The sequence below is a fragment of the Ilyonectria robusta genome, assembly GCF_021365365.1.
Source record: "Ilyonectria robusta strain PMI_751 chromosome Unknown BGZ61scaffold_13, whole genome shotgun sequence".
In the NCBI taxonomy this organism is placed as follows: Eukaryota; Fungi; Ascomycota; class Sordariomycetes; order Hypocreales; family Nectriaceae; genus Ilyonectria; species Ilyonectria robusta.
In genome coordinates, this window is record NW_025764447.1 from 909,193 (window position 1) to 934,197 (window position 25,005).

Genomic DNA, 25,005 nt, shown 5'->3' on the forward strand with positions numbered 1-25,005 from the left:
CGACCAGTACATGAATCTAGCTCCGGACACTGTGCAATGCAACATGGCACTCTAACTCACTCTAGCTTTAGCGTGAGGACGCAAATTCTGAGGAGTTGACTAGTCTGTATCTGTGGGGAATTGTGGATCGGGTGGAAATCCGATGTGCCCGTCGACAGGCATTCAAAACACGAGCACCACCCATGTCGACATCTCGGCGAACTGCTTCCTTAATCGGCCATTTCTGGGGTCCTGCACCCTTACTTCTTCCTCACAATACTGCCATGGCTCCGCAACCCCGCAAACGTACTGTTCCTTGCGACAAATGCAGAGGTACGTCGTGTTCTGTCGAATGTTGAGCTCTTCCGTCATGGCAAGCTGACCGAGATTGCTTATCTCCAGAGAAACACCTGAAATGTGAGTTCATTCGTACCCACGCCATCCCGAGTGGGCTGACAATAAACAGGCGATGGCGGAACGCCGTGTTCCAACTGCAGCAAAGCATCCACGAGCTGTGTGCGGATGGTCAAGAAGTTTCGAGTAAAGAGGTTGATTACATCCCACGACAGCTTCAAGTTTGACCCGGATCAAACGTGGATCCAGACTGGAAGCCAAAGTAAATGTGGTTTGATACTTGACGCGACCGGATGGCTGACAAAACCCAGAGCAACAACACTCCCTCTCCATCATCGACGAATCCGACGGCGCCTCCAATCGCACGACCCTAAAACCTACCCCCCCGATAGATGAGCCAGAGGAAAGCTGCCTGAGTGCTGCCGCTGAAGTGCTGCAGTCCTTTTCCAGAAGTGGACAAGCAGGGCCATACGAAAACGCGACTTCACATTCTACACTCGATGAAGACGAATCTCTGGATACAAGTCCTCGCGATGGGCTCTTGGAACGATGCAATATCCAAGACACCGCCAGTACAGACGATAACGGAAGTCATTCTCAGTTTTCCACGCCCAGCACCTCTACCTACGATCAGACCCCAGTCCCCCCATATCTCGAGCCTAGTCGCGGTCTTCCCAATGATTTCCACTCGGTATGGCAGCATTCACATCCAGACAGTTCCTTGGCAGACTCTGTAGATCATGCGAGCTCTCACTCCGACTCCCCATATCAGACGAATTATCTGATCCATCAGCGCCTCCCCTCCCGTTCAGTTTCGGATTATGCCACTCCGGCATCAATCCCAGGTGTTTCCAACAGTGGCAATCCGCTAGCCTGGAACTTACAGGAGGCTTGTCTTGTGCGTTGCTTTATTGAGACGATAGCCACGTCTGTAAGTCCATCAAAACATCTTCGCGATACAATCGTCCCGAATTCGAACTAACTCCCCCACTTGACAGTTTGATACAAGTGACAGAGACCACCACTATCTTAACGTGGTGCCTATCCGCGCCATGTATAGTCCCTTGCTTCTAAATGCCATTTGTACTGCATCAGCGAGGTATCTCACCCAAATCTGGTCACGACGCGAGCCTCACAGCATCGTAAGTTACAACGGCACTGAGCTCCCAGGCCTCACTGAAGAATCGGTTATACACTATCACAACAAGTGTATATCAGAGCTCATGGATGTCTCTGCGGATCCCATTAATTCGTGCAGCGACGATGCCTTAACAGCCATCACCATTCTTCGCTACCACGAGCAGGTCGATAGTAAGGTCTTCTTCTTCCAGGCGTGGCAGATGCACCATTGACTCTTTTCAAGCGCACTTCACAGGCATCGATGGCGAAACATTTTCGATAGCAGTACAAGCTGTGTTTCAGGCCCAGCAAGACCGATCGCTCGGGCAATGGCGACTCACCCTCCAACCACCGCGGGATCGAGATATGTTTGCGGTATCTATGCCATCTCTACGACACTCGGCATGCTTAATCGCTCTTCGGCAGGAAATTTGGTCCGTTCTGATCCACCGTCGGCCATTCCGATTACCCATTTTAACCGTCGACGATTACGCCAACTTCGACGACACGAGTACGCTCGACGACCACGATTGGACAAATTGTGTTATATTCTGGTGTGCCCACGTCCTCAAGTTTTGTTTCAGTGATGAGGGCTTTCTCAGTGTTGAGAACAAGAGGACAAGATCAGAGCAGTGGAATGCACTCAAAGCATTTGAGAAGAACTGGGACGAGAGGCCACCGCCGCATTTCGCGCCCCTTTATTATGAAGAGAGAAACCCCAGTGAAGGTCGGTACTTTCCAACAATATGGCTCGCAAATCATTCTCAAGTCATGGCTCTGCAACATGTGGAGCTAGCTCGCATCGTCCTCGCGGTTCACGACTCAAAGCTGCAGCGGATCGGCATCGGTGCAAGCGCCGCCTATCAAGCTCTCGAAGAGGTACTGATGCAATCTACCAGGCGAATATGTGCCTTGGGTATGGGTGATCTGAAATTTCAGGCCACAATGGTCACGGCGGGTGTGGGTATATCCATGTGTGGGGAGTACTTCCATGACGCCGGGGAGCAAGCAGCGATAATAAACGTCCTGACCACGTTGGAAAGCCAGCATGCTTGGCCTACAAGCACAGCAGTTGATGCGCTTCAAACAGCATGGAATGAACATAGAGCACGGAATACTTGAAAAGGGTGAGTTGAGGAATATCAATAAATAAAACTCCACCACTCAAGTTTCGCACCCAGACTATAACGACCATCAATTCTTAAAATCATAGATCTAACCAATCGTACCACAACGCACATGTCTAAATCGGAGGTCTACTAATCCCAAATTATGAGAGCTACAAATAGTATGGGACATGTAGTCCATCGGTTCACAATTAGCGTCTCCTGTAAAGTTGAGATGTAAGACTCCCATCCTGAAAAAAAGAGGGGGAAAAGGCACTCGCCAACTGCAACTGGTACGATATATCTCAGACGTACAAATAATACCTACCTAGTGTACCACAGCAGCTTAGGATAACTCGGGCTGTCATTGACGTTCGAACTATTAAGAGATTCCAAATATTAGACAAATGGTAGGGAGGTAGGCTGTTTCGCTAGCTAGGCGTCCATAAGGCCCTGATCTGCTAGTTCTCAAACCGAGAACCGAAAAGTACAAAGGCACATTTCAAATGCATAAGCCGCCGTGCTATACCCGATGTACCTTTCCACCATTGGTCTCAAAATAAGAGTCCAAGTTAGAATATAATTACCCAGGCATAGCAGCTCTTTCTATACCGTTTTTCAATTTCTGCTGTAACAAAAGGCGAAGTTGCCTGGTCAGCCAAAACAACCACGCCCACCCACAGGATCCTTGTAGTGTAGAAGAATCACCTACTGCTCTGGAGGAACTGTCAAGTGCACTAATAGTGTAGCACCTAGAAACAGCTTGAGAAGAGTGAAAAGGGGCGTCATCATAGTCACTTACTCTGAGTAGATCGGCAAGAACGCGCAAAATACAATAGTAAAGTATTGGAAGGTTTGGATTGAGATCCAAAATTAGAAAGTAACTATAAGATATTTAAACAAACTTCAAGCCGCCTCTCATAGCCTCTACTGTCCAGTATTGTATGCAGTACGTTCTTACTGTAGACCCAGGCACCGGTCCGTACTGGAGGCTTCCGGAAGTCCCTCAGGGGTAGTCTGGGCTCTTGTAGAGAAGCACGGCTGAGCCCGAGAGGGCCTCGGTCCAAATTACCCTCATAGAGTTAATTGACAAGTTACAAGCGGAGCTGCTCGTCGGCCGATAGGATATTCACTTCCAGACTTCAGTAGAATAACAACCAACATCTTGAATGCAATAAGTTTAACCGAACCCTTCAGATCTGTTACAACGAGATTCCCAGCCGCGTCACCTCAGGTCATCCACCAGTCTATAAAAACTAGCAATCCCAGCCACGTCACCACGCGTCAGCCGTCTATCACAACAAATATCTCCACTGGAATACTGTTAAGCGAAACTTCAACCCTTGCTATCACAATATTCCCAGCCACGTCACCTCGGGCGATCCATTCGCCTATCACAGCCAACATGCCGTATGTAATAAGATTAAGCTAATCTTCCATTCCTGCTACCAACAAGAGTCCCAGGTACATCACCTCAGGCCGTCCGTCGTAATTCTAGAATAGAGAGGCTAACTGTCATACAACTATTATCCAACCTTTTCGAACATTCGCCAAGATTAATCGCTCCCGAAAGACAGTCTGAGGCATGCGTATCCCAGAGGATTTGGATTTATGCTTCACCGATGTATCCAACTGGAACTAGAATACCGACCTCGTACGAATCGCGCGGGACCGCGGCGCAGTACAGCGATATTTTGAGGCCCTCGACCAAGGCTTTCTTGGCCAAGCAATACGAGAGCGCTACGCCTTCGATGGCCAGGTCGGTCCGGACGGCATCGTTCAGGACACTGGAATGCGCATAGACGAACTTGTTATCAGCGACTTGCAAGAGTACCTAGACGAAGACGACGACCGCCTCGAGGCCACTAAAATGGTCCTGACTCAAGGACTTGCAAATATCCACGATCCCGGCATAGAGCTCGTGCGTACAATGATCAACATGATGGACGCCGACCCTCCCGCCGCTCGGCGCAAAAGATCAATCAGGGCCCAGTTGCTTGAATTTCTGGAGGAGCATGAGCTAGACCTTGGCAAAGTCGACCGTTTGGTCGACATCTTGTTCGAAGAGTGATAGAGGTGCTTCTCCAGGATCACCGAGAGTCCATAATTACGCCTGATTACTTTACTTGACAACTAGCGACACAGCCGGTCCCTTCCGAGAAAGCAGCACCACCGCTTTAGTTAGCAAGTCAGATCAATCGTACCACATGATTCCTGTGCTTCCTACCGCAGCCACAAGCGCGTAACCTACACGCCACCCCGTAAGACTGAAGCTCGCGCAGATCAATCAGGCTGCCAATATGCTTATAGGGAACTCGCGGCGAGTTCCGGCAGCGCTGACAGTAATTTTAGTAAATAGGGACACATGCTATATTCGGGCTTCTGGATCGACGACTGTGACATACAGGAACCTGGCATCAGAGGTGGGGATAATTCCCTTGAGGCACCTATGCGCCTTCAGTATCTTCAAAAAAAGAATGCCCAAAGTCATATTAGAAAGACATCAGGTTGTAGGAAGGGCTGCGTCCAGGTTAGTTCAGCTCATTGTCAGTATAATAAAGACACTAGTTTCTTTAGTGCAATTAGCAATAGTTTTAAATAGTTAGCTAAGGACTATTATTCTCTCCCCTCTAGCTATTATTTAATGCTACTTACGAGCTAGCTGATTCTTCGCTATCTGAATCAATTCTGTTTATGTAGTAGGGAATGGCGTGCTGGACAAGAATCCAGATGAAAACCTACCCTGTTTCGTAGCTACCACGTCTCTTCAACCCAGGACGTCTCTGCATACATCAGAAGATGTTATTTCCGTTTTACACTGGGTGTGTTCAACATGCGGGTAGCCCGATCCTATTTTCCCCTCTCTCTTTATGTTAGAATCTTCTTTCTTAAGCCGTCCAAAGGCCCGGTAGGGGCTGTTAGATATGCGGCGGTCCCCTAGAATGAGACTGGTTTCCAGTCGAAACCCGCGACAGCCAGCTATACCTCAAACATGAGCCCGTGCTGAGACCGGTGGTGCCATGATGCTGGGCTGATGTAACGTCCGGTCCTCTGCCGTCTCCGGCGAGTGTCCCGATTTATCAGCCATGAAATTTGTATGATTGATTTATGCTATTAGAAGTGTCTGATGAAACAGTTTTTCTTGTAGTAATATAAACCTTGCCAGAAGGAGGTGAGAATAGAGTGTCTGCCAAAAATAAAGCCGCTTCCAATAGTTCATGCTGATTGTAAAGATTATTTCACCCCAATATGCCCCATAATAAGCTTTGGGGAAGGAACCTGAAAGATTCAAGACCAGCTATGGAGTAAAAAGGAACAAAAAACATACAACAGCGAGGATTCCCCGGTCGTCACCGACCCGAGTACTAATTCGCCGCTTCTCAGCTTGACTAAGGGAGAGCGGACGGGATCCCGTATTTTCTAAGAGCTATGGTCGTATGTGCTTGGAGGAGGAGCACAACCTGATTTTAAGCCCGGGGTTTAGTATTGTACGCACCATAATCGTACAGGAGTAATTGCATGACCGAAGCGGCAGTTTCAAGTGCTGGAATTTATCAAAATCGAGCTAGGCAACTCTAGCAGTTTTATACAACTGAGCGGAGTGGATACCGGGGTGCTAGAGGATAAGTTAATTAGGTAGGTCGTAAGCTGACGAGTCGCAAGGCATGATGGGCGAAGACACCAAGCCTTCAAAGAGCGATTATAAATGAAAACTTGCACTAGAATGGAATAGTAACTTATAATGTTGTTGCATATGGAAAAGTAAGCGATTGTTGACCCTGAGACTGACTCCCTAAAGGCGGTATCGTGGACAATCCTAACCCTCACGTAATATCACACATCAGCACCTAATAAATAGGGTCCTTATATAAATAAACCTTATATCATAAAGCCAGCCAAACTATCTCTTGTTTATGTTTGGAGGCAACTCTACCAACGCTGACCCAGTTACTGTTGTGTTAATCTTAAGACGGTACGGCTGCCTCTTGGTAATCTGGACTCAATGGGAAAGCCTTCAGCTTGCAAGTTACAACTAACGTATATAAATAAGCGTTTCTCATTCATACTCAAAGCGCAGGTGAAGCCACCCTTGTGGCATTGGATAGTCTACTGACCAACTGTGTGAGGCCCGGAATTCGCAAAGTATCTCACACCCATCCATGGTCGCCCTGTAGCAGATTTTCTTGAACAATTGGTTTGTTTGCGCCAGAAGCTAAAACTACAACAGCACGATAAAAGGTTCAATCCCCAAATTCATGGTGCGATCATAGCTCATTACTTACCTGACATGTTTAGCAACAGCGTTCGCAGTTCCTTCACTCACACAATAGAGAGGACGTAAAGAACTGTTGATATTAACTAGTTGATGTGACCCTCCACAACCAAGGGAGGCGTGCAATTGGAACGAATATAACAAAAAGGTTGAATCAAATTCGGGCCGATCGAAACGAACCGACCTATTATTCGGCACGTGAGTCTCACTCAGCAACTGCATCTTACACCATCAAAACACAGCAGATGCAAACAACGGCTCCCACATCGAGGAAACAAAAAGAACTGTCGGTGGAGAGGCTCGAACTCTCGACCTTTGGATGTCCCTGACCTATGGCCAAGTCATATGTTCTATGAGACCAACGCTCTAACCAACTGAGCCACACCGACGAAGGCACTGGATGAAGTGCTAATCCCTTTCCGGATTTTCTGTCTACGCTAGTTTTTTCGACTGGCTTTATAGCTTCAGTCAGAATCTTCTACGCTGTTTCTAATTATACGCCTCTATCCCCACTAGATAATGCAAATCCTCCTTAAAGATGATACTCTTCGGACCTGTTCACCTTCACACCCCGCCTTTCCCAAACGCCGGTGATTCCCATGTCTGCTACTCCACTAAATTCGGTTAGTAATTTGTTTCAAGTTCATCCTTTCCAATTAAGGAACTTACTCGTCCCTCCAGGTGATAACAGGCTCCGTGGCGCCACTCTTGGTATCAGGGTTCCGGAAGATCATGTTCTTCGTCTGTTCACGCAATTAGTCTTTTATCTTTGTATGTTGTGAGAAACTTTTCTTACCAGGCCCAGGGTAAGATGAATAGCTGGAGGTGTCACGGTGATATGTTCGCTAGGTTGGCGGCCAGCAATCATGGCAAGAATGTTGTCAGCGACGACTCGGGCTTGTCCCGCACCGGGACGAGCGGCTTTATGAGCTCCGCTGTCGGCAATATCGCCGGCGGCAAAGAAGTTGGGGTACTTAGGGTCCTTGAACTGTAAAGTTGGGAGGACATTGATAAATCCATTCGTGGGGTTGATGAGTGAACTGTCAGGGGATGGCTCAAGTGTCTCCAGGAACTGGGTGTTCGGGGTCTGGCCTGTGGCAGCAATAACAAAGTCGGTCGGAACCTTGCGGCCGTCCTTCAATTCCAGCTCAAAGTTGGATCCATCGTTAGGGAAGCCACCCGGAGGGACAACTGCACGAGTGCCAGTGATCACGCTGGTATAGGCAGGTTAGTTCTATCGACATTGTAGACCGTTTCGACGATGCTTACCTCACTCCGAGCTCTGTGAAGCGGTCTCTGATAATTTGATCCATCTTAGGGTGATAGAGCTGCATTATTCGGTCTCGTGAGTGGACCAGAGTCACGCTCTTCTCTGGGTAGATTTCCTTCAGGTCTGTGGCCATTTGCACACCCACAGCTCCACCGCCCACAATGACAATGGCCTTGGCGTTCTTGACTCCTTGTTGATACGCCTTAAAGTAGTTGATCGATAAGGGCTTTTCGTCATGTTCCATGGAGCCAGGAGGCGAGAGACGCGTACCCGTCGTGACAACAGCATACTCGAATGGGACCTTGTTAGACCCTTGCCAGTCTCTGTCGAGGACAACATGGTCCGACGCGAGAGATATAGCGCGGGCCCGAATCACGGCATGCTGTGACGGGTCTGAGGCAGAGGCGAATGCCCCAGAATAGGGAATGAAGGCCTTGTGCTCATGGCTTGGCAAGATCGCAAATCGGGGCTGTGGGGTCAGTCAGAATGCATGCCAAGACTGCCTCATCAGAACGACCCACAAACGCGAACAGATGGTGGAAATGGCTGTGCGGCTCTACCAGGAGTACCTGTAGCTCAATATTAGAATTCCGTTTTAGTGAGTCCTGTATGGGTGATGAAATTACCCGATGAGTCTTGGGCAGAGCAGCCGTCAGCTCTTTCACCGCTGCCTGCAAATACTGGTTAGCGGTCGCACTGAAAATGGGGAATCTCAGAACCCACCAGCCCGACATACGAGCCGCCCAGAACAACGACATTTTTGAGTGGCACGGCCATGTTGATGTGTAAATTATCGTCTTTGTGGGGTAACGGGGTAGTTTGTCTTAATTTAACAAAATAAAACGACCAAAATCCCAAAAATAGAAGGATCCCAATGCAGCTTCTCCTGTAGTCGCTCTGTGGAGGCTTTTTATGTCCCCTGCGGATATCCGGATTTACGGATTTACGGAGGTCCGACACGGGGGCCGAGTTCGGTCTTTGCCGCGGTCGGCCCTTTGGTTGCTGTGTCTTTTGGACAGAAGATTCCGTCATTTTCGAGCATAATAAAATGTGAAATCATCGGGATATTTATAATTGTTTCTTCGATTGGTGATTAAATCCGATATTGCCGAGCCTGGTCTTCAGATGGTGCTCGTCCGATTTGCTGGTTATCACGGCATGACGCGCGTCAACTCAAGAATTTTAACGTCACAGCAAGATCGCGACGGAATTACACCATACTCCCTTTTCAGATTCCCTCTAATTTGACAACCATATCCTAAAATTTATACACATAATATTCGTTTCCCAGACTGGTCCTGCCAATTTATCCCCGCCTCAACTCCCGACCAAAGTGCCGGTGACTCTAGGGTAGCTTGAAATAGTGGTCCCGACTTCATCTGCCGAGCTGGTCGGAATGTGGAGGGCATTACAAATCATTCGCCTCAAGGAACGGCAAACCATTGAGGGGTTGAAAAGTCTCTGCTAAATTAAGCCACGTTTAGAACAAAGAGCGAGAACGGAGATGACAAAGCGATTGATTTTCCAACGAGCTCAAGTTGTGATCGCTAGCATTTGTTGGTCGACTGTCTAAAGACCTTTCACTCCGACCTTCAGCAGCCACGGGTCTGCCTCAAGCTCAGCCTTGATCTTGCTCGAAGCCAAGTCATTCACATCCCAGGTTGACCAAACAAAGCGGCCATGGAGAAACCGAGCCTCCGACGATGCGGCCCAGACAGCGAATTGACCAGGTAAGTTTTCTAATATATTTAGCAAAGCTGCACCTTACTAGGGTAGTGAGGCATACCATCAGTCCAAGGCAGAGTGTCCCTAGTGTACCCTGCTTTCGCTGCCGCTTCTGTGAATACAATAGAAGGATGGAAACTGAGCACTTGCATCGCATCCGATGGAGTGTCGCGTGCGATTTGTTGGAGTACACAGGTGAACGAGTTTTTGGTCAGCTGGTACCCCGGCATCTGGGGAGCGCTGTCCCAACAATGAATGTCTTGTGTTGAGACATATACGCAATACTAGGTCCATGGCGCCTACTGTCAGTCCTCAAGAAGTATACAAATGACCGCGTAGTAGCTGATCAGTGACGGTACCTTTTGTCCGGAGTGGTTGGGTTGCTTGTAAAACCTCTCGACCAAGTACAACGGAGCTCGTACGTTCGCCTCGAAGTCTTGCCAGAGCCTGTCAGTACCCTGATCCAGAATAGTTTTAAGCTCCGGCTGATGCACTGCATTCAAAATGAGGACATCGAAAGTGATGAAATCCTTTTCAAACTTGTCGTAGACGGCTTGCGCCTCCGCTCGGTTGAAGATGTCGCATGTTTGGCCGATAACTTCAGTATTGGGGTAAGCCTCGTGAAGTTTGGAAGCAGATTCCTGTAGAACCTCGGACCGGCGACCTAGGATGACGACCTTGGATGCACCAGCTTCACAAAAGTTTCTGGCAATGGCATGACCGATGCCGGTAGAGCCGCCGCAGACCAAGACCGTCTTTCCCGTCTGTGCCAACTCGGGCCGAAGGGGAGAAATGGCCTCATAGGGCTCACTGTGTAGCTTCTATTTACCAATTATTTAAGCACGGTATCCCGGGATAAGAGATCGGGCCGTAAACTCACCACCGAATGTCCGTTGAACATGGCTTCTGTGGTCGATGCTTGAACAAATGGTTGGAGGAAGTCTTTCTTAGAATAATGAAAGGGGCAAAGCTGATGTCTGACGCACAAATTGGCTGGATATCTTGAGCATTAAATAGCAATTTGACACCAGACTCTTATCCAACATGACGATGGCCTCGCCAATCCAGGATGCCGAGTATTCGTCCAAAAGAGGCCTAGTCTACTTCATGGTCCGTGTCTCTGACGTAGCAACCGGTGGGAGGTTTTTAGCGTCGACCGTCGACGATCCCCTGAAATTGAGAAATATCGCGTGTCCACCACCGCGTGTTCCCCAGATATTCAATCGGCCAGCGCCACCTTCTTCAAGACTCCGGCTATCCCGGCTCTTTAGTCTCCCTTGAATTGCTCACCGACTGAAAATGACGCTCAGTTCGTCCACACCAGCAGCAAGGGTCGCAGACGTGAGCGTGACGCTGAGGCCCCGAAAACCCTACTCCCGGAGTCGGACTGGATGTCTCACCTGCAGACAGAAACATCTTAAATGCGATGAGAATCGGCCTATCTGGTCCGTCAGCCCCGATATTTCCCTTTTTGGCCAAATAGCCGCCTTCCCTGCAGCCCATTCGTCTTGCGGGGGACGCAATCTTCAGCTGCCGTGGGGTGACGGATGTCGCTAACCGTCCTGCTCCTAGTGCCAATTGTGTGAATACAGACCGACCCTGCGAATATCCTATCATGGGGCTCCCTCTTCGCGAACGTCGGAAGAAGTGGCTACCAGGCGAGCAACAACCTTGGGCGGCGCCTCACACGTCAAGCATGCCCATTGTGCTGTCTTCTAAAGTGGACCCATTTCATTGCCTCCCAAACGGCATGCCGTTCAGGTCATCCGAGCTTTTGCAGTACTGTGAGTAACTACCTCTCTACGCGCAGGATCACAGAGTCGTTGATATTGTGCTCAATGTAGTTTCACAGTTGGAAAACCCAATTGGCCACGGCTTAACAAATAAACAGAGTCAATGGTACGTATTCTCTCTGCCCCCTCTCCTGGTAGGTTGTATTTGCTAACCACTTGATTCAGTCTATCCCTTGCGGTTCAAAGCCCAGATGCACTCCGTAATACTCTTCTCATTGCAGGATTGCATTATGCGTGGCACTCAGGCCAACTGCGAAACTATGAGTCGACATTCTTCTTCCACAAAGTTGAAGCCATGCGCCTTGTCAACGGATGGCTGAAATCCCTCCAACCGAAGATGGTTGCGGTGTGTATAAGAGAGATATCCACACTCGCATTTACAGAGGCAAGAACCACGCAATGATCTCAACTTTCAGAGTTATTAACACTGCGTAGTGCGGCCTGGGCGATCTGGCAACTGCTGAGACCCATCTTGACGGTCTCACAAGGTTCATGGACCTCCATAAGCCTGTTACTATCCGAAACCGGCCCGAACTTGGCGTTGAAGATGAACTTGCCCACAGATACTTCATGCTGTCAGCTGAATCTCCCCTTCTCACTACAGCCGCATTGATTGACTAAATTGACAGGTCATACACCTTTATACACGGCGTCAAAAGCCGACTGAAGGATATTATCGACACAATAGACCCCTTGGGAACTAACGCTAAGCTTGAACCCTTCGAGGTTGAGTCACTCATGCATAAGTGGCATTTGGAAGAGATTGGCGGTTTAGAAACGAGGCTGAAGGCGATGACTCTGTTCCCTGCCTTTTTCAGCCCGCCTCCGCCGCGAACGGTGTTCCAAGACATTGACGGACTTCCCATAATTGAGACTTTGCGGCAGATGACAAAAATGGTGGTTCTTAGTCGAAGACGAGACTGTGTCTCCCCGTCTGGAAATGGAGAGCCTCTGGATCAAGTTTGGCTCGAGGGCGCACCTACTAGAATGCTGCTTGCTTTTGTCAACTCACATTCGCAATCCATGTCCCACTCTGGCAAAATCATGATGGTATCCAATGCTTCAGACTACATGATGGCCTCCTGGTCGGGAGTATTTTCAGCCACAAGTCTTTATCTCCAGTCAGTACTGGTGTTGTGGAACGCTGGTCAGCCATTGGAACCCAGGCTTCATCGACGGGTGCTGCTCATTCTCAAGCACGACCTGGACCGACTCGACTACATGGAGGAGTCTGGAAATACAGTGGCCTCAGACTTCTGGCTTTGGAGGGCTTTCTTGGGAGCATTTAGCCTTGCGAGGCATCATAAATGCACACAAGAAATGGTGCAGACCCTCCAGCCGTATTTTGAACATTTGATCGGGACGTGGATCCTGAAAACGGGAGTTACTGCGTGGGCTAAAGCAAAAGAGCGATTGGCATCGATTGTCTGGCCTGATGGCTTCCGTCACGACGATGTGGCAGAGGCGGTTTGGAACCGCGCGGTCCTGCGATTAACGAGACGGTAAACTGAGCCAATTTTGTCGGAGTTGTTTTCAAATGTAAACGGCAGACAGTTTGGGTGGCTTCAAAATATAAAAATTACTCATCTAAGGACCCTATTTAATGAGCGCTCATGTCTGACGCTGTGCTATCTCATTGACTGCTATGGGAAAAGTTGGATGATCCATCAGCTAATACACATTGTAATGAAGGCCGGTATTACACATGACAGGCTCCCTAAAATCTGCTGCTTACAGGGCGCAAGGAAGCCTAATAAAGCTGACAAGGGCAACACTATGGCGGTGGATGCTCGCACATCCGCGGACTTGTCTCAGAGCTCGAACATCCGCGGACTTGTCTCGGAGCTCGAACATGCGAGCTAAATTAAATTTGTGATCAGTGGTTGACGCAGTGCCGTAGTTCCTCTACCCCCCTGTGATGGCTCTAAAACATCACCAAAGTCCGTCATGGGGTTAGGTTGTGTTCTTTAAGGCTAAGAATAAATGGACCAACTCGATGCGGCTGGTATTTTATTGTATTGGAGGACGGTGTCCGTAATCTCTTCCATTCTAGAGTGCTACTTGAACTAACCTACCCGTAGTCGTTCACTCCAATGACTAGTCGGGCATATACTTGCCGTACAGTGGGGATATAGGAGAAAACACCCTTGAACCAATATTAATAAAGAAACCCTGATATATTTCTCTGTACTTCTTGCAGAATTTGGGCTCTCCAAAGAATTGGACGACCGTGCATTGCCCAAGTGCCAAATGTAATCGCCGACATAAGACTCCGACACATGACTGAACGTTTAACCTTCTCCCCTAAACGTTAAAGTAAGCAATGACAGACCCACCCCGGGATCTGGGTCCTAGTGGGTTTTGACTTTCCGCGGTTTCTAGCAGTTCGGCAACCTTCCTGTGGCCCATCTGCTCAGCCCAGTCCCTAGCAGACCTCCCAACATTGTCTTTAATGGAGAGGTACATGTTCCCGTAAAAATTAGAATAGATGAGTTCCTGCACGGCGGTCGTGTTTCCCCCTTTTGCAGCAATATGCAAGCAAGTCTCGCCATTGAAATTCCGTCCAAATATATTCGCGCCAGCCTCAAGCAAGAGCTGCACCATCTCACATAGTTTGTGTTGGCCAGGTTTCTTAAAGGCGAGGTGCAGTGGCATCTCCTGAACCCTGCACTTGGTTCCGAATTCATGTCTTAAGAGAGAGGCACGGATTCTGTCAGTTGTCGGGGCTGTGTCTATCGCATTGGGATTCGCTCCTGCAGCGAGCAGTACTTTCATGCATCCGACGGCACTGTGGATAACAGCCAGATGTAACGCAGTCTGCCTGTTTTCATCTACAGCATCAACGTCTGCTCTGTGGCCCAAGAGAGCTGATACTATGTCTGCATTTCCCATTATAGCTGCCCAGTGTAGTGGATTTCGTTTTTGACAGTCAATTGCATCGACGCTGGCCCCGTTATCAAGGAGAAATGTGATGATCTCCGAGTTGCTAGGACTCTCCGCGATGGAATCATATCCTGCCCGAGTCGGTGTCAGGTTCTTTCCTCTCATGCCATTCCAGTAGTTGAGGAATCTCGTCGGTGCGGTGAGGTACTCTCTAGGAGGATCAGACCAGTCGCGGATGATTGCCCACATTAGCGGCGTTTGGCTGTTGCAATCTCTTGCATTGATGTCTCGCCGGCCATCGAGTTCGATCAAATGCCTGGCCATCCAGTAGTTCTCAGCGCCGCAGGCCGTGTGGAGAGCGGAAGCTCGCCGTTCTCCTACTTGTGCTGTTGATGCGTTGAGACGGAGAAGCTCCCTGCACGTCAGCTCCATCCCTGGACCTTTGCTAAGAATGGCTAGGTGCAGAGCGGTTCGCCCTATTTCGTCGCAGATATCAATGGGTACTCCCGTCTCGACAAGCTTTTGCAGAACAAAAGGTCTTTCCCTGTCCACAGCTAAATGCAAGACTGGTTCATCTTCATAACGTTCTTCAACTGCCCGAGCTCCCGCATTGAGAAGTAGAGGTGCTGCCTCTTCAAAGAAAGCATCATTGTCGCTGTTGATGACTTCAACAAGTGGCGGCCCTCTCATCTTCCACCTCCCTGGCAGCACATCAAGATTCGGATTAACACCGGCATCTAAGAGTAATCTGACCAGGTCTAAGTTCTGTGACGAGCAAGCCTTAGTCAGAGCGAGCCCTTCCAGTGGTGCCCCGGCGGATAGAAGCATCCCCACAATCGTAGTGTTGCAATGTGAAGGCCCGCACGCTACGGTAATCAGTTGTGAACCGCCGGGGGCTCTTAGAGATGTATCGGCCCCAGATTCAAGTAGACAGGCCACGATATCTGGGTTGCCAGCCCTGATTGCCCAGGCGAGAGGAGTCCCGAATTCAGAGTCCAATTCGTTCAAGTCGAGACCACTATCTATTTGTCCTTGGAGCTCTGTTAGGTCATTTTTTGAAATTGCACTGAAGAGGCCCCTTAGTGGTTTAGAAATAACAGGGCGGCGGCGCCAGGTCGTGATTACCGGAAGTCTTGGTTCTGTCAAGGACTCCCGTTGATCGTCGTTACTAGGCATTCTCTTCAGTTGTCCACCAAGGTTGATAAGGTATGGCCAATCTCCCTTGGGATCTTCGAGGTCCGGCGGTTGTCTTTGTCGTTTTGTCAGCAAACTTAGGATTTCGACATTTCTTGCAAGAACCGCTGCATCGAGAGCGGTAAGATGCTCGCGGTTGTGACCCTCAAAGTTTTCTTCATCCGGTAGTGAGCTGAACTCAATTGGGTTGACTTTCCCCTCCAAGAGAAATTTAACCATCGGCAAATTCTGTCCTTGGGCGGCGCACCCCAGAGGCGTTGGATATTGCTTATTTTGCACGGTGGATTTTGAAAGATCAAAGCCTAGGCCAACTAAAAACTCGGCGAAGGCCCTGTTTCCATCGCGAAACGTTTTGTTAAAGACGTTTAGCGTTACACATGTAGGTAAGTGTAGATTCTGCGGTGCATATGAAAACAGGCTGGCCAATATTGTGACATTGTCGCGTTCTACTGCGGCTTGGATGGCAGCGTTGATTGGCGATTTCTCACAAAATGTGAAACTCTTAGGTGCGGTCGTAGCAGCTGCGGACCACGCGATTGGAGCAAGGATAGAGACAATGCCAACGTGGAGGTTCCTGACGGCGATAGCTAACGGGATACGATGCTTCCCAGAGTTTCCGCATGACTCGTGATTGGCATTTGCATCAAGTAGAATTCGGACGACTGACTCCTGTCCAGCATCACAAGCTTTCTGAAGTGCTGTCTCGTAATTGGGTCCCTTCTTGTCTACATCAGCCCCATGTTCAAGGAGGTAGCTGACAGTGGCTGTGTGGCCCATCTCGGCCGCGTAATGGAGCGGAGGTCCGGACGCGGTCAAGTTAGGCGCATCGTTCCGTCGCAACTGTTGAGATAGCTCTCCGTCATTTGGATCCACTCCTAACCCAAGGAGAAGACTCAACACTTCGGTGAAGCCCCCTGCTGAGGCAAAGTGGGTAAGGGATAACCCACTTGAATCACGGCTAACTGGGCTTGCGCCAGCCTGCAGGAGCGTCTGGACGATTTCAAGGTCTCCAATTCGCACAGCACGATTGAGTGGAGTTCTTCCGTCACTGTCGTGGGCATCGACAGTTGCACCGTAGGTAATAAGAAGCTTCACAACGTCGTGGTGTTCATTTCGACATGCCCAGTGCAAGGAAGTCCAGGAGTTCTTGTCTGCCCCGTTGAGGTCTAGAAGGGCATGTTGGAGAAGATATTCGACAACGTTGGCATGTCCGTTTGCGGATGAGAGGAAAAGAGAATTTAGGGTCACACCGTTGTGAGACCTCGAAATTAGAGCAGTAAGACTTTGGATATCACCAATAGCCGCTGCACCATCTGCTGCATTGTACCCTGCGGGCGAGACGACACATACGTCGACGTCTTGTCTGAGCAGTTCGTTGATAACCGCAGTGTGACCGTGGGAGCAGGCGTGCATCAGAGCAGACCGACCAAACAAATCAATGGCATTGGCATCCCATCCCGTTTCAACAATCAGATACCGAACCACTGCATGGTGTCCATTTCGAGCAGCAACATGTAGTAGGAACTTGTCTTGTGTATTCCAACTTCCGCTGTCGCTGGCGCGCTGGTGGAATAAGCGTAGGATGTCTAGAGAACCTCTCGCAGCCGCAATCATCTCAGGAAATGATGAAGTAGAGTGTCTCGATGGACTTTGAATAATGGCCATCGCCCAAGAAGTGATGTTAAAATAGGCTGCAATCTCCAGGCATGAGGGAAGTCCATTCCTGTCTAGCAGAAACGTTTTTTGAAAAGCATAATCGAGTTTTGATCGTCTTGCAACCCAGTCTACGAACCACTTTTGCTCCGGAGCCATTGTTTCGAAAAGCGATGGTATGTCGACCAAGTCGTCTTGGTGAGACTCCGATAGGTGTTCCGGCCAATACTTAGTCGAGTAGTCTGAGAACGCCGAGCATGCATCTCCTGTCACGTCTGAAATTGACCATTCTGGGCCAAATCGCAGAAAATTAATGCATGCAAGTGCGATCTCCTGGCTAGCCTGCGTATGGGTGAGCAGAAGGGTCGAATCCTGCTCAGGATGGGCGTTCATGCCTGTATTTAGTATGTACGCAGCAACTGAACAGTGCACCAGTTGAGCGATACCACTTTCAGTAACCTCCAGCAATGGAAAACATATCGATCTGATCTGTTTCAGAGGATCCAAGAGGCGAGTCTCATCAACGTCGTCTTTTGTTGGACCTGCGACGCTAGGTATCCTGGATAAAGCTTGGCTTTGAAGTGCAACCAAAACGGTGTCAACATGCATCGGCTCGTGTGAGGTTGTGACCCATGCGAGCAGATTTCGGGCAAGCTCGCGAGTACTGTCAGTATTATTGCTGATTCGCCTGAAGACGGTCTCGTAGTAGTCATTTAAGGACCTCGGGAATTTTCCTAAACGAAGTCGAACTGCTCCAACAGATGATTCAATCTCCAATTCATCGAGCATGAGACGGACGTAGAGGAACATCCCCTCTGCTCGGGCAGTGACGTCTTTCTTGATCTGTTGGGCCACAGCTGGATGCCTCAGCTTGCTTGAACGTAGGATGCGACTGTCGATGTAGGTTTCAATGTCTCGAGCTGCTGCTGCATCTGGAATCTTAAACTCGGAAATAGCCTGAGACAAGCTACTGATCCCAGAAGACTTCTCAACCCATGCGACGATGTCTTCATCTGGCCGCCCGGTAATGAGAACACGGATAGATGGTGCAAGAGAGACAAGCCTTGCTAGTGAATCCAAAATGTCTTCCCGTTCATCCTGGTCAGCTTCGTCAATGGCGTCGACTATCAGGTAAACCGGTGTGTTGGCTAAACCGCGCGCAAGCTGGAACAACCCAGCCCACAATTTTGGGGGAGATTGTGCTTCCGACTTTCCACTGCTCGCCCGGAGGGAGTGAAGAGCCTCGAAAGTTGAAGAAGTGTTGATGTTTTTGTTGATCAGGAGCTGATACAGGATTGTCCTGACAAAAAGCAGATTACTGCGCCTAATTCCCTGCCCTTGCTTCGTGCTGAAGAGGTACTGGACGACATTGCAGTGGTCGCCGGCAAGAGTTTTCGCAATGAAGTGTGCCAGGAAGGTTTTCCCAGAGCCGACGCCTCCCCTAAGCCATAGAAACTTCAGGGCCCCGTCTCCATCTTGATTTTTGGTCCATCTGAGATATTCGGGCTGTTGCAAAATCCATTCGGAGGTACCTGGGACCCATTGCTTGGAGTAAACTGTGTTGTCGTGTTCAAGGTTGACAGGGGAAAGCCATTTAAGGCTTTTTTCACGTTGTTGGCCTATATTTGTTAGTTCAAAACAATATAATCGTAAAAATTGGTCAACACCCACTCTCTCGTTGAATAATGCCAGTGTCCTTCAATTCCGTTGTAATGTGCTTCACATCTTGCACATATAATAGTGACACGGCTGCCGCAGTGTTCTCAACTTCGTTCCGGTGTCTATCTATTGAAGCAAAGATGTCGAGAAACTGTCGATCAAATGAGCTTGACATTGATCTCAACAGGTTGACTATTGAGAGATTAGCCATCGACGGTCAACAACCAGTGTTCCTGTTGGAGCGCACCCAAGCCATCGCTCTCCCAATAACGCACAGCTGCGAAACAGAATTCAATGTAGCTGACGAATAGATTCCCCAAGGCCTTTTGGAGAATCGTGTTGTCCCGAAAGTATTGACCGTAAAGGTTGTATCGAGGCAGGGCATCGACCAGATGATTGAGCTTTTCGGCGAGTTTGTCAAAGCCGCGACCACGCTTCTCTAACACCAACAGGACGAGCTTCAAAGGTGCCCAGACTACAGAACTAGAAATATTGTCAGAGAGTTGCATGTCCGCAAGCCTTAATGCTCACTTACCCAATCCTTCCATCGATTTGGACCAGTACGTCGGCAACAGTTTGGAAGTCTCTGAGTGGGGCAGTGGCGCGATTAACCACATCTAGAAGCTTGTTAACCTTGCGATTGCTGGAGTTTCTTTGTGCTCGTTCTAGAATTGATACGATATCCTCCGGTGTTGTTACCGAGGAGAGAGTGTGTTGATGCTGAGGCGAGATCGAGGATAGGTGGGTCTGTAGAGCTATCTCCCACCCCGTATTCAATGTGATCGGTGATGCGCTCATGATTTTGGCGAAAGGTTTGTTGAAGATAGGGCAAACGGCGGGTGTTACGGTAGGTAGGTTTTGTATTCGTGGACGAAATCCGGTCAGCAAAACGCCCCCAGCACAGTTGCTGCAGCTATTGCCACATCCGCTACACTGAGTTTCAACCAAAAGTACCAGTTGAGACCGCTGTGGATGTGCTCCTCAATAGCAGGAAGGTGCTCTGGTGGCTCGGCAGAGACGCAATACGGTGGCGGTTATCAAGTTCCAAAGACACAGATTGAATTGTCGCTGTCAGGACCACGGAAGCAGTGCCCGGGTCGTGAACAGACACGAGCTTATTTATGATTTCTTAAATTGCCAAGAATTCATTCGCACAGCCTCAAATCCAAGTCACCAGATGACCCGAGCAAAACCAAAAGGGTACAAAACTCGGGGACTTACGTGCTTGTGCAGGTACTTGTGTCCCCGCACAGAGAAAAAATGCCTCACTGCGGCTGGCTTTTTTTCAACCGGACGCTTTTGTGTAACCTCATCGTCTGCCGAGTGCGTAGAGATGACGTGGCAGACTGTGGTGTGGAAGCGGTCTCACTAGTTTACCGCCAACAAGGCAGATTCCTGCCTACAAGAAGCAATGGAACAACGCCACAAAGAGATCGTCGCTGCCTTCCCTAATTAGACCATCCGGTTGCCTCGTAGGCTGAATACAGTACGTATGGTGTTACTAAATTATAATCTAACTACAACACTATTGCTAACTGCAAAACCTAAGATAGAGAATAGATGGATATTTTCAAGCTCTACAGTTGAGTGAATAATTATTACTCTACAGTTAATTGTGAAATTAATAGACAGAGAATAGATGGATATTTTCAAGCTCTACAGCTAAGTGAATAATTATTACTCTACAGTTAATTGTGAAATCAATAGATACTAATTATTTATCAATAATATTATTTTAAATTCCTTTTTTTTCCTTTTCACAATTACACATTAAGTCAAATTTTAGCCTGAATAATACCATCATATTACTAATTCACCAAAAAGAATCCAGGCTTCTAGCTGCTCCTCTCGGCAACACTCGAGCAAAAAAAAAAAAATTCAAAGGGCCTCGCTCCAAATTCATTTAATGCTGTGTCCAGCAACTGATCAAAACGATTCTCCACCACACAAGTTGCATTTGAGACAACCGAACTTGTTCATTTTAAATCTTTAATTTGCATCCATTTACTCTCGGCTACCGTTACCATTAAAAGTTTCTTGATGATGTCCATGGACACTTTCGCATAGCTTGTCCCTCTAAATCTTCCTGCCCTGCGCCCTCAGCCATGATTCTAAATCCAGCTCCATAGCCTCATCACAAAATTCACTGACATCTTCTTCTGAATCCGCTATCTCCATATCTAGTGGATATTGAAGTTCATAAAAATCACCGACATCTTCTTCTGAATCTGGTATCTCCATATCTCGTGGATATTGTAGTGTAGGTTGTGAAGTCGCAGGCTTTGAACTGTCGGCGCTCGTTTCCGAGTCCCGCTGTAATTGAGGAGCATTTGGGTCTTGAGAGCGGTGGTGGGATTCCATTGTCGTATCAACTTCCGCTGAGGAAGGCTCAATGCTTGAAATTATGACTGGAGGAGCACGGCGTGGAGGGCGAGGTTTTGGCGTCGATGGCCTCGCGGGTGATCGATCATTTTGCCTCTAGACGCAGGTTAGAATACTTGCTTAATATTTTAAAGACAAATAAAGTATCTCACGATGTGACTTGGAGTGTGGAGGTGGAGTTTCAGAGTACCAGTCTTTCTGTAGTCGTATTCGTAACCAGGTAAACTCACACGCGACAAGTATATTTTGGGTCGTCAAGATCCCAATCAATTTCGACATTTCCCAGATGCGCATAGAGGTAACCGATGTAAAATCGCAGCACAAACCTTTTTCATCAAGACGTTCATCTTCCTCTCGATGGAGGTTTTCCTCTGTATGAATGTTAGGATCTCTATATAAATATTAGGATCTCTGTATAAATATTAGGATCTATGTATGAATGTTAGGATGCAGTAGTTGTGATCAATTGAGAAACTTACAGTCGTCCGGTTGGACTTAAGTGGGCTGCAGTTGGGCTTCTACCAGAGACAAGGAAGATGGGAGGGGATGTGAAAATAGAGGAGCGGGTGCAGGCGGTAGAAAATCCGGCCACTTAATCTCTCGGGCTGGGTCGAATGCACCCTGATGCATGCCAAGATTGGAGGTGTGCTCTCGCGAGTCCATTTCCACGCCAACGGCAGCAGCCATGCATGGGATGGTATTCCTGGTGATGGTTAAGAAAAAGAAATCTGTCCATGGCAGACGGAGGAAAAACGTGTCATAGTAGCTAAGATAAAATGCAGTAGCTAGTTGTGAAAAGCACCCATACCGGGGGGTTCATCGTCGCAACTAGACGCTCGATCAATCCCCATTGTCATTACACCGTACTGGTCCGCTCGTTGTGCAAACTCCCGAAGGCCATAATCTCCATGCCCCAGACACTGCTTTCCTGATGTCGTACTCCAACCGCGACCGTATTAGTTCACATCGGTGAAGAAACTTCAAGTCGCGGAATGCATTCGATGGAAGCATCGGGAAGCCCCTTATTGTCCAGCTCAGGAAGTTCTTGCTTTTCCAGCTGAGTGGTGTCGACCGTAGGTGCGTTGATGTCAAGGGGATAGTCCTGGACAACGGGTGTTGTCTCTTTGGACGCACGGTGCTTCGGTTTGGGAAGAAACGAGGACAGTGGGCTAGGCATCTCCACTGTAACTGAAGTGTGAGATTCAGCATCAGCTCCATGTTCAAGGAGGTAGCTGACAGTAGTTGTGTGGTCCGTCGCGGCCGCGTGATGGAGCAGAAGTCCGGACACGGTCAAGTTAGGCGCATCGTCCCGTCGCGATTGTTGAGATAACTCCCCGTCATTTGCCGCAGAACATGAATGCATGCAAGTGTGATTTCCTACCTAACTTAAGGGGGGGCCATGGCGGGAATCCGAGGACAATGCACATCCATCCACAGTCATTCCCCTGTAGTTTGACAGGCATAATGAAATGTAGCAAGTAAATATTTTACTACAAACTATTTGGATTGGCCTTTTGTCCGATGTGATAATCCTACGTCCAGAGATGTGCTCGAGCTTTGTTGTTGTGATTGGTTGTGCTTAACTCGACGAGCTTACTCTTCCCCTCGCGCTTAGAAGCTGCGTTGACGCCGCATCTGATACATACGACCATAGCTCTTAGAAAATACGGGATCCCGTCCGCTCTCCCTTAGTCAAGCTGAGAAGCGGCGAATTAGTACTCGGGTCGGTGACGACCGGGGAATCCTCGCTGTTGTATGTTTTCTTTTTGCTCATTGTTACGCCTTCTTGCCCACCACCGAAGTCACCCAATCGAGCTCCGGGAACATATACGACCGTTCTTACATTTTTGACCCCACGAAGCAGCTTCGGTACCCAGCTGGCCTCCGAAGCTCTCTGCTTCTCATCTTTTTCTCGCTTTTCATCATGGCATTCCCTTGGAGGCATTAACTATACCAGTTCGGGTAATTGCTCCACCAGAAGCGAGATTTGGAATCGTGTTGGACGAGGAATCCCATGTCAACAAGGTCAAGGTCACAAAAACTACCGCTTTGGATGTTGATGAGAACTATGGACGTGAGACGCGCTGCATTAAAGGGAGCGAGTTGCACTTGCGTTTGTTGACGCGCAATTTGCTTCAGTCAGTCAGCCGACAGTATCCATATTACTTCAGTTATTTTGCTAGGTAAGAAGGTCCTTTAGTTCCTTCAGGTACTCCCACACTTTGTTCTGTCCCAGCCAAAAGTCGGAGGTTGTGTTATGTGGCTCCGGGAAAGTTGCCTCAACCAATTTCTTTTAATTGTGAATAAATGGGTGGCGGGGGGGGGGGGGGGGGGGGACTTGCAGCTTCCAAAATGTACACGATGTCAACCAAATAATTCTCCATTATTTGGGTCCTTCTCGAAACTGGTCAATTTTAGCATAAATCCGAATTTGGCACGGTTAGGCCTGCATTTCTAGAATCACCAAAAGTCGCGCCAACTGGATTTTGCTCGTGTCTTCATGCAAGTAGTCCGAAGTCGAGGCCCTCTGCAAAATAAATATCAGCTTACTCATAAAACTCATCCCTACGACAATTTGATCTTGTATGCTGTAATTTTCCATGCTCTTGTATCATCATTCTTCTTGGGGGCTTCCCTTGTCTGCCATATCTTTGTCATCTGGTTAACACGGAGTGTTAGAATAATTAGTGAACGTCGTTGTTGTCAACTTGAAGTCTTTTATTTTTATTAACGCGTACATTAAATCATGTTTCAAACACACCTTTTCTCCTCGCCGCTTGAAACCATGTTGCAAGAATTCGCCCTCCAGCCGCCCTTCAATCACATTGCTCAAAATCTCCTTTTATTCTGAAACCTTTGAAGCACTGAGCTGTTTTTCAGTGTCTCAATTTGTATTCAAGTCTTAATTACTCGTATAGTGAAGTTTTAATCTGAGAAGGATTCAATAGTCTGAATGCTTTTCAGCGTCTTAAATGGGACCTGGATCTTATCTACCTCTTATTTTGCATTTTTCTCATTAGAAAAAGATGTACCCGTGATTTGTACAAGTAAATACCTCGGATATAACCCTGTGACAGACAAGCGTCATATGCGGACCGACATGTTGATTATTCGAGGGTCGCGTGATTAGTAAATCAACCCTTGGTCAAGTTGCTCCTCAAATATCATGTCTGTTTCATTTGGCTAATATTGCAGTGTGACCAGTGAAAGTTAAACAGCTGGGGGGCACTCTCACTATTAACCTAACCCCTAAAGCTTTACGAGGGATGCCTAAGCCTCACAGAGCGTGAACGAGTGAGCACAATTCTCGGCCAAAAGGAAGTGGCATTTTAGCTCGAGGTGCTCAGCCTTTTACAGATGCCCTTTTTGGATATGCCCGGCTGGGACGTGTCAGGAATACGGAAATTGGCGGTCAAATCGGGTGCGCTCCATGATGGTGGTGATATTAGTGGCCGGAGCTTTTACGCCCAACTGGCTGCGTCGCTCAGATGCCTCGATTCGGTTTGGACAGCTCACTGCCAAGCGGCCAAAGGGCTGGCTTGGCTGCAGACTGGAACAGAAGTTCGCAAGGGTATGTCTTGGCGAAGCTTGCGCAGGGGTTGCCTTGAGTCGCTT

General features: G+C 48.5%; 5 protein-coding genes and 1 non-coding gene across 6 annotated transcripts; 2 read left to right on the top strand and 4 right to left on the bottom strand.

Annotated features, from left to right (window-relative positions):
* Positions 1 to 215: 215 nt before the first annotated feature.
* Positions 216 to 4,629, top strand: BGZ61DRAFT_589650 (uncharacterized protein; the record flags this gene model as incomplete). Its single annotated transcript, XM_046256590.1, has 7 exons — positions 216 to 312; positions 382 to 396; positions 446 to 595; positions 645 to 1,264; positions 1,332 to 1,644; positions 1,697 to 2,331; positions 4,201 to 4,629. Exons 1-7 carry the CDS (start codon positions 264 to 266, stop codon positions 4,627 to 4,629), a joined length of 2,211 nt encoding a protein of 736 aa, XP_046102892.1. The 5' UTR covers positions 216 to 263.
* A 2,487-nt stretch (positions 4,630 to 7,116) lies between these two features.
* Positions 7,117 to 7,220, bottom strand: BGZ61DRAFT_t132. Its single transcript has one exon. It is a non-coding gene; the product is annotated as a tRNA-Met (tRNA).
* Positions 7,209 to 8,957, bottom strand: BGZ61DRAFT_52986 (uncharacterized protein). Its single transcript, XM_046253470.1, has 7 exons — positions 8,825 to 8,957; positions 8,728 to 8,772; positions 8,623 to 8,670; positions 8,101 to 8,570; positions 7,628 to 8,045; positions 7,501 to 7,574; positions 7,209 to 7,445 (listed from the first exon to the last, which is right to left on the bottom strand). The coding sequence occupies exons 1-7, from the start codon at positions 8,876 to 8,878 to the stop codon at positions 7,364 to 7,366; spliced, it is 1,191 nt and encodes a 396-aa protein (XP_046102893.1). The 5' UTR covers positions 8,879 to 8,957; the 3' UTR covers positions 7,209 to 7,363.
* A 338-nt stretch (positions 8,958 to 9,295) lies between these two features.
* On the bottom strand, positions 9,296 to 10,727 carry BGZ61DRAFT_519172 (uncharacterized protein; the record flags this gene model as incomplete). Its single annotated transcript, XM_046252387.1, has 4 exons — positions 9,296 to 9,840; positions 9,888 to 10,110; positions 10,186 to 10,647; positions 10,707 to 10,727. 4 exons carry the CDS (start codon positions 10,725 to 10,727, stop codon positions 9,671 to 9,673), a joined length of 876 nt encoding a protein of 291 aa, XP_046102894.1. The 3' UTR covers positions 9,296 to 9,670.
* Positions 10,728 to 10,996: 269 nt separating this feature from the next.
* BGZ61DRAFT_589653 (uncharacterized protein) lies at positions 10,997 to 13,218 on the top strand. Its single transcript, XM_046256591.1, has 6 exons — positions 10,997 to 11,271; positions 11,399 to 11,610; positions 11,671 to 11,725; positions 11,785 to 12,004; positions 12,055 to 12,194; positions 12,249 to 13,218. Exons 1-6 carry the CDS (start codon positions 11,126 to 11,128, stop codon positions 13,123 to 13,125), a joined length of 1,650 nt encoding a protein of 549 aa, XP_046102895.1. The 5' UTR covers positions 10,997 to 11,125; the 3' UTR covers positions 13,126 to 13,218.
* Positions 13,219 to 16,548: 3,330 nt separating this feature from the next.
* On the bottom strand, positions 16,549 to 16,932 carry BGZ61DRAFT_393245 (ankyrin repeat protein; the record flags this gene model as incomplete). Its single annotated transcript, XM_046242867.1, has 1 exon — positions 16,549 to 16,932. A coding segment is annotated over one exon (384 nt), but the record flags the coding sequence as incomplete, so codon positions are not given.
* Positions 16,933 to 25,005: the final 8,073 nt, after the last annotated feature.

Coding starts and splice junctions, on each gene's coding strand:
- BGZ61DRAFT_52986 (XM_046253470.1), bottom strand. CDS start 8,878: ATGGCCGTGCCACTCAAAAATGTCGTTGTTCTGGGCGGCTCGTATGTC. Junction 8,671..8,727: donor CTCTGCCCAAGACTCATCGG/GTAATTTCATCA, acceptor ATTGAGCTACAG/GTACTCCTGGTAGAGCCGCA. Junction 7,446..7,500: donor GTTATCACCTGGAGGGACGA/GTAAGTTCCTTA, acceptor AACCGAATTTAG/TGGAGTAGCAGACATGGGAA.
- BGZ61DRAFT_589653 (XM_046256591.1), top strand. CDS start 11,126: ATGACGCTCAGTTCGTCCACACCAGCAGCAAGGGTCGCAGACGTGAGC. Junction 11,726..11,784: donor ACAAATAAACAGAGTCAATG/GTACGTATTCTC, acceptor CACTTGATTCAG/TCTATCCCTTGCGGTTCAAA. Junction 12,195..12,248: donor GCCCACAGATACTTCATGCT/GTCAGCTGAATC, acceptor CTAAATTGACAG/GTCATACACCTTTATACACG.